General features: G+C 51.0%; 1 protein-coding gene across 4 annotated transcripts in view; it reads right to left on the reverse strand.

Annotated features, from left to right (window-relative positions):
* Positions 1 to 282: 282 nt before the first annotated feature.
* Positions 283 to 8,116, reverse strand: part of LOC103598362 (chromosome unknown open reading frame, human C19orf47) — a 16,115-nt gene continuing 8,281 nt past the window's right edge. Inside the window, exons 5-9 of one of the 4 annotated variants that reach the window (XM_008582379.1) lie at positions 6,405 to 6,542; positions 4,860 to 5,009; positions 3,481 to 3,551; positions 993 to 1,801; positions 283 to 842 (exon numbers count right to left, since the gene is read on the reverse strand). In XM_008582379.1, coding sequence (XP_008580601.1) covers positions 1,307 to 1,801; positions 3,481 to 3,551; positions 4,860 to 5,009; positions 6,405 to 6,542 — 854 coding nt within the window. In that variant the 3' untranslated portion in view covers positions 283 to 842; positions 993 to 1,306. Of the gene's footprint in view, positions 843 to 992; positions 1,802 to 3,480; positions 3,552 to 4,859; positions 5,013 to 6,404; positions 6,543 to 8,116 lie in introns of all 4 variants that reach the window. The other 3 variants (XM_008582371.1, XM_008582363.1, XM_008582356.1) reach the window with 3 other exon arrangements.

Consider the following 8,116-nt stretch of genomic DNA (forward strand, 5'->3'; position numbering starts at 1 on the left):
GGCGAGTGGCAGAAACAGGTGAAATCTCTGGGGGGAGAAGGGGAGAGCAGAGTGACAGAACCACCGTGGCTTGTTGCGGGGGGAGGAGGTGGCCTAACTGAACAGTGACTGTGACCTTACTCCCTTCAACTTGGGGCTTGTAGCAAAGACATGGCCCACCTGGGTGCAGGGAGCTTGATCTTCAGACACAGAGCCTGGCCCTTTGCTAGCACCCCCCACCCACATTGTGCTTTGTGTGAAAAACAGTCCTGTGACTCACCCTGAAGGAGGGGAGGGAAACAGTTTGAAAGCCACAAAAATATATTAAAACAGCTGTCATCTTCTCTCTCAGTACTGGCTTCCCTTCCCAATATCCCTTGCCCACCACCCACCATAGACTTTTAAAGAAAAAGACGCCCAGGGCTGGAAAATGGAGGCACCCCAGCTGCAGCTCAGGGTCTGGGGAGGTCCCTCCAGCCTGGGAGTGGAGGGCAGCTAACAGTCTCTACAGGCTCAACGCCACCGTCGACGATGGGGACGCTGGGAGGTCGGAGGTGCAGGAGGGTCAGTCAGGACGCAGCGGACAGTCGGGCCTTGCCACAGGGACAGAAAACAGAAGAGAAATGAACAGAGTGAAGACAGGGAAAGACAGAAAAGTTAAATCAGTCAGGGGAGGTGCAGAGGAGTGAGGGAAGTTGGCAGGGTAGGGGGATAAGGGAGCCCCTCCAGGTGACACCCACTCTGTGGGCGGTGGTAGGGGACCGGAAGGCTGAGGGGCTGGGGTTTGAGGCAGCAGACACTGCTGCTGAGAGGGAGAAATGGGAAATGTGGGAAATGTAGGAGAGGAAAAGGGCACTTGGCACATGGGAGTGGTAGAAAAGTGGGCTCACTCTGTGGGCGGTGGTAGGGGATCGGAAGGCTGAGGGGCTGGGGTTTGAGGCAGCAGACACTGCTGCTGAGAGGGAGAAATGGGTAATGTGGGAAATGTAGGAGAGGAAAAGGGCACTTGGCACATGGGAGTGGTAGAAAAGTGGGCTCTGCCAAGGCCACAGCCAGAGAGGAAAGAACGGAGGACATAAGAGAGGGGAAAGTCCCAGAGCAGGTAAGGCCAGGCCATAATGACCATCCCAGACTAGGAAAAATGGGGTGAATCCTCAGAATGCTCGGGCCCAGCTTGAATGCCTGAAGGAGACAAGCAGTGTCATCCAGGAGCTGGCAGGGAGGGTGAGTGGGCCCTCACGGAAGGCTCTGATGGAGCCGGGAGCCTGGAGACGGGCCGGGGCAGACACCTGCGCGTTCTGTGCCTGTGTCCTGCCCCACAGGTGGGCTAGAAGGTCCTGCGGCCCAGTCTTTTGAACACGCTCACAGTGCCTGCGTGGTCCATCTGGGCACCAAGGCTCTCGCTGGAGCTGCAGCCCCGGGGCCCCACCAGAGTCCTCTTAATGGTGACCTTGACCTCGGCCGAGGACTTACTCTTGGTGCTCGTGACCTGGCTGTCTTGGGCCTCAGGCACAAGGGTGGCCTTGCCCAGTCTCTGGATGATGCTGACTTTGGACAGGGTCTCCGGCTTCCTCTCAAGCCCGGGGCGTGAGGAAAGTGCCAGGCGCCGCAGCATCGGGGCAGCAGCTGTAGTTGCTGAGCTCGTGGCCTTGGCTTTGACAGTCAGGGTCGGCTGGGGACTGGCCTTGGCAGGGCCCCGTCCTAGTTTCTTCAGTACCCCAGCGTACTGCAAGACAGAGCTGCTACTGTCATTGTCGCTGTCCCAAGCCAGATCCTCATCCATCTCTGGGGTAGCCCCCAGGCGACTGAAGACTCCTGTGGGCTACAGAGGTCAGAAACAGGACAAGTGAGTCATTCAGTCACTCAACACACATTGATAGAGAGCCGCCTCCTCTGTGCCTGGCCTCCCAGAACTCACAGTTGGGAGAAACACCCATGGGTAACACCCGAGATAGAGGTGAGAGCCATAATGGGGGTATCGTAGGAGTTTGGAGAAGCCCAGAGGAAGCACCTGACCTTGCTGGGAAGTTCAGGGAAGGCTCCCTGGGAGAGGGGACATCTCATCTGAGATCTGAAAGTTGAATGGAAGTGTGTCTAATCAAGAAGGAGAGGAGAAAGGGTGTGCCACAATAGGAAAGACAATTTGCAAGGTCTATAGGTGAGCATGAACAGAAAGATTAATTTGGTCATTCACTCAATAAATATTTTCTGGGTCCCAACTCTATACTTGGCCCTATCCCCAGACTGGGTGATGCTAGGGACACAATGATGACAAAGACAGCCCCAGCCCTGCCCTCATGTGGCACACAGTCCAGTGGGGGAGACAGACTTGGCATCGGAAATGACACACATAATTCTATACGTATGACAGTGATATATTCTACGAAGGAGAGTGGAATGTGGGGGGGCAGGAGACAGGGAATGCTCATCTCCTCTTGGAGTTCAGAGGGACTTTCTCTGAGGCACCAACTTTGAAGCCAGGGCCTCCAGGACAAATTAGCAGAGAAAAGAACAGGTACTAAGTCCCAAAGGCAGAAATAATACTCATTTATTGAGCACTCACTATGTGCCAAGCTCTTCACATGGCAAGATCTTTAAGCCACATGATCCCGTGTTATCCTCATGATAAGAAGGAAAAGAAAGCCAGAGTGGTTGTTCCCTGGTGAGCAAGGGACCGAGAGGTAGGAAACACTGCTAGGGAGCTCCTCAAATCTAAGGTGACATTTAAAGAGTGCATACCATGTGCCAGACACCTCAGAACCATGCAGGTATTTTCTCACTTAATCCTCATGACCATCCTATAAGGTTGAGTACTAAACAGATGAGGAAACTGAGTTACAAAGGGCTTAAGTGACGTGGCCAAGGCCACGCAGCCAGGCTACAGTGGGCTCCAGGGTGTGCTTCCAATCACACGCCCTGCCTGGGGCTTACAGGACTATGAAGCCACAACAGGAAGAACAGGCTTCATCGTGGGCACAGTGAAAAGCCTCTGAAGGGTTTCCACAGGAGGATGGGCCCTGTCCTGTGGCAGCACACATTATTTCTGTGGGGACAGGGGGCTGGAAGGGATTAACGGTATCTGTGTGAGACCAGTTAGGAGGCTATTGCCCTATCCAGACAGGGAGAGGTGGCAGAGGAAGTGGAGACAGATGGAGTCATCAGATTCAGTGACTGACTAGAATGAGGATGATGGGCATCCCTGAGAATGGGGGCCCAGGAGAGGAGTTGCTCTGGGCAAAGATGCTGAGGCCAGTTAGGGACATGGTAGGTGGGAGGCATCCAGGAGTCTGCTGGACCCCTGGCACTGGAAATTGGGAGAGAGGTCTGGGCAAAAGACAGATGGGAAAGCCACCAGTACAAAGAAGGAAACCAAGAACAGAAAGGTGGGTAGGAGAGACGGCTTCGGGGCACGTGAAGGATGAAATGTGGAAGTGTCAGGAACAATATGCAGGGAAGATAAGAATTGGCAAGCCCTGAGTCGCTCACCCAGTCTCAACTCACTTTATTCCCTGTTGTCATGTCTGCCTTGGTCTCAGCGCCGAGGCGGTCAAAAACGGATGTCCTGTGGAGACCTGGGAGGGAAGTGAGGCCATCAGGCAGCACCAGCTGAGCAGCCCCAGCAGGGCCAGGCCCAGGCTGAGCACTGTGCAGGCACCAAGGGAGGAGACAACACGGCCAGCCCGGACACCAGTCAGCTCTGCTACAAGCTGTGCCGAGTCAGGTTTTATGTCTGCACTGCTGACTAACATTGACCTTAACCCACACGCATCTGGCTAGTGTCAAATGTGGGAAACATCAACTAAAATTGACACTTAACTTTCCATGCACCTTGATACAAAATTATGAAGTGTGTGTGGGAGAAGAGTTCTTAATCCCTACTCATTCCTTTTTGGGGTCACAGGCCTCAGAGAATCTGATGAATGGTAGTGAGTCCTCTCCCTAAATAATAACCTAAATATCCACCAATACAAGAATGTTTACTGAATTATCGTATATAAATACTATGGAAATAAACAGCCATTAAAAAAATGGACTAGAGGGCTGGCCCGTGGCTCACTCGGGAGAGTGTGGTGCTGATAACACCAGGGCCACAGGTTCGGATCCTTACATAGGGATGGCCGGTTAGCTCACTTGGGAGAGCATGGTGCTGACAACACCAAGTCAAGGGTTAAGATCACCTTACTGGTCATCTTTTAAAAAAATAAATAAAAAAAAATAAAATAAACTAGATCTACATGCACTAATATAAAAAGACTTCAATTAAAAAGTTGCAGAACAATATCTATAGGATGATGTTACTTGTGTTTAAAAAAGAATAAAATGCTTATCTATATATATAAGTACGCATAGATGCATATAAGTTCATAGATGCTGCTCTGGAAAGGTCAACAATAGATATGGGAGATGGGAGTGAAAGGACAGTTTGTTTTTACTGTATATGTTTCTGCATCATCTGGAAGTTCTTCCATGAGAACATATATATTATTCTAAAACAACCCTACTATAAGGAAGACCATCTCCAGCTTTAGACTGAAGGCCAATTAGTCCCCTCTGGCTCCTAAAGACAGTGCCCACTTTGGGGCCCCTGCCCTTGGCCAGGCACCATCACTCACCTTACAGGCAGGCCATCACTAAATCCTTGCCCCCGCCACTCAGAAGAGGCACCAAGGAGCCTAGATACACTAACTGCAGGATGAGAGGACAGAAGTCACATGTCCCCTCCTCTGTGGCCACCATTGCTGTCCCCTTGGCCCAAAGCTCCCTAGGTTCCCTGTTACAGCCTGCTTCTCAGCCATCGTCCATAGGACATAATACCAGTGCAATACAGCAAAAGAGAAACGAAGTCTCTGCACCAAAGCGTGCCCCAGACAGGTCAGTACCTTTTGCTGCCTGCTGCTGCTCCAGGATCTTGCGGGTCCGAGGAGTGGTGCCTTTTGGCATATTGATGATGTATTTCCCCTCCATCTCGGCAGTGACTCGGCGCCTCTTGGTGGGAACAGCCAGGCTTTCCTCTTCCCGGCGGGCCAGGGCTGCTGGGGGAAGACAGCAGGGTCAGCACCCTCTGGGATGAAATGTTCTCCCGGGATGGGGGCTGGACGCCAGGCAAAGGGCATTCACACAACTGTAATCCCTTGTCTTCCCAACCACCCCCATCACCACTGACTGAACCACCAAGAAACACAGAGGTCTAGGCAAAATGAGATTGCAAAACACGCTCGGGGGGCTGGCCGGTTAGTTCAGTTGGTTAGAGTGCAGTGTTATAACACCAAGGTCACAGGTTCAGATCCCCATACTGGCCAGCCACCAAAAATCAATTAATCAATCAATAGAACACACTCAGTATTGCCAGGCTATGGCAGGCCCTCCAGGCTCTTGGTGGCTCTGTCCCTGCCACAAGCAGGCTTACCCCCTAGTCCAGCCCATATCCCCTCAGAGGGGAACCTGTTGGGTGTGGAAAGGTTCTAGAGCTCCATCTAGGTAATACTTTCATGACTGCACTCACTTTTTAACAAGTAATTGAGTTGTATACTGAGAATGTTTGTGCATAAGTAAACTATATTTCATTAAAAAAAAAAGAATCCCTTCAAATGTGTCGAGGAGTAAAAGAGCCAGTTCCTTCCAGGCTCACCATCTTTCCAATACTTTATTAACTAATTTTAACTTTCTTTTTATGGCACATAAATCAAAAGCCAGAAGGGGATAAGGCACTTCTAAACACACAAGGCAAAGGGAGATGGCACGATGGAGGTGGACAGTGTATGAAGGGACTGGGCATCAGAAAAGTGAAGCTCCCTGGGCCTCAGTTTCCACATTTGCTTTATGATACCATAAGATCATTGTTGTGGGGATGGGACCATCAGAGGCACAGGAGCATGGCAGACAGAGGGAGGGCTTGGGAGCCCAAAGGCTGGAGTCCCATTCCCAGCTTTCAAGCTGAGACCTGGAAGAGGAACAGAAGCCGACAACCACAGAAAAGTCTGAGGAGAAAGAGTGCTCCAGATGAAGGGACACGAGGAGCAAAGGCTCCACAATGGCTGGAGAGGAGCTGAGCCAGTGAGCAAGGAGGAGAGATGCAAGAGAAGAATCCACATTGCGCAGGGCCCTATAAGACCATGCGGAGAGTTATAGACAGGAGTGGTATAAGATCAGATTGAAGGTCTTAAAGAGTCCCTCTGGCTGCTGAGGAGCAGCAGTAGGTCCTCCTAGGTAGGGCATCATCACCCTCCTTCCTAGAGACGTGGAAAGTGAGGCCTACAAAGCTGCAGTGACTTGACCGAGTTCACAGAGGTGATTCAAATCCTAACACTTTATACACCTTGTAGCCTTCAAAGAACCATGCAACATTGGGAGCATGACCCCCAGATTCCTTCTGCCAACACACATTCACCTCCAGCTCCTCCCACCACCTGCTCGAGTCCCCTCACCAGCAGCCTTGGCACTCTTTGCTGCCATCTTGTTGGACACAGTGACCGAGATCTTGGAAGTGCTGGTGTCTGGCCGCCTAGGGGGAGTGCCAGGTGGGGAGTCACGGTTCAGGCTGTTGGCAATCATTCGGGAGGCGGCTACAGGAAGGAAAGGGAAGAGTCCAGTCAGGTGAGGCCTTAGGAGGGAGGACTGAATCTAGTCTCAGGTCCAGCATGGAGAAGGCGAACCTTGGGACTGATGAGCAAGGAGCAACTGGGGTCACCCCTGTGGCTGCACTGTCTTCCAACAAGGATGCTTGGGGTGGGGTGGACTTCATCTTCCCAGGAACTAGCCCACCCCTCCCTGGCCTGGGAGCTTTTCTCAGGGCCCTAGACCAGATTGGTTCCTATCCCACCTCACCTGCCAGCTACCCAGCCCTATGTTGAGCTCATCCCTTCCCTTTCCGCTCAGCCACACTGGTCTCTGGGCTCTTCCTCACACACAATAGGGTGCCTCCTCAGGGCACTTGCTATTTCTTCGGCCTGGAATGCAGTTCCCTGAGTACCAACAGACTTGCTTTGCTTCTTCACTCAGGTCTCCTCTCAGATGGCAACTCCTCATAGAAAACCTCCCTGACCACCCCATAAAACCCAGCACCCCATCAACAACTTGCTATTTCTTCTGCCTGGAATGCAGTTCCCTGAGTACCAACAGACTTGCTTTGCTTCTTCACTCAGGTCTCCTCTTAGATGGCAACTCCTCATAGAAAACCTCCCTGACCACCCCATAAAACCCAGCACCCCATCAACCTCTATTGCCTTCACCCACGTGACACTTTCTTTTTCTTCATAGCCCTTATTACTGCTGGACATTAAATTATGTTTCTTTGCTTTCTGGTTGACTCCCCCACAAGAATGCAAGCTCCGTGAGGAAGCATTGTTTGTTTATGGCTGTATTCCCAGTGCCCATATGGCTTCTGGCCCTTTGTAGGTCCTCAATACTACAGAAAAGATGAACACCATCACTGAAACTTCCCATCATCATTGGGAGAGCCTCCATTCACAACCCTCTTTACCTGGCCTAGGCAATGTGATCAGAATTTTTAGCTATAAAAAGCAAGCAGTTGAGAGGGCCCTGCCTTGTGTACTGTATACAGAGGGAAATGCATTGTTTAAAAGAGGTCACCATGACAGGTAAGCACCATTTGGGTCGAGGTTAAACAATCAACTCTGTCTTTGCTCTGTTGAATTTGAGTTGCAGTCAGGATGTCAGAGTACGAAGATCTGTTCTCTTCCTCCTCCCACCTCCCAGACACACACATCAATGTTATACGGTGTATATAAGTGATCACATCAGGAATGTTGTTTTTGGAGCACTCTTCTCCACCCCTTTCCTTCTTTGCCTGTTTCTCCTTCTCTTCTTAAGTGCTTGCTTTCTTTTTGTTGTTTTTGTTTTGGATTTTGGTGGCTGGCTGGTATAGGGATCTGAAACCTTGACCTTAGTATTATAACATGGCACTCTAACCAACTGAGCTAACCAAACAGTCCTTAATTGCCTACTTTCTTCATTAGTGTTTTTGGTGTGTTCTACTTTTTTAAACTTTTTAAAAACTATTAAAGGGGCCGGCCCGTGGCTCACTCGGGAGAGTGTGGTGCTGATAACACCAAGGCCATGGGTTCGGATCCCATATAGGGATGGCCGGTTTGCTCACTGGCTGAGCGTGGTGCTGACA

Source organism: Galeopterus variegatus, unplaced genomic scaffold, assembly GCF_000696425.1.
Source record: "Galeopterus variegatus unplaced genomic scaffold, G_variegatus-3.0.2 Scaffold93, whole genome shotgun sequence".
In the NCBI taxonomy this organism is placed as follows: Eukaryota; Metazoa; Chordata; class Mammalia; order Dermoptera; family Cynocephalidae; genus Galeopterus; species Galeopterus variegatus.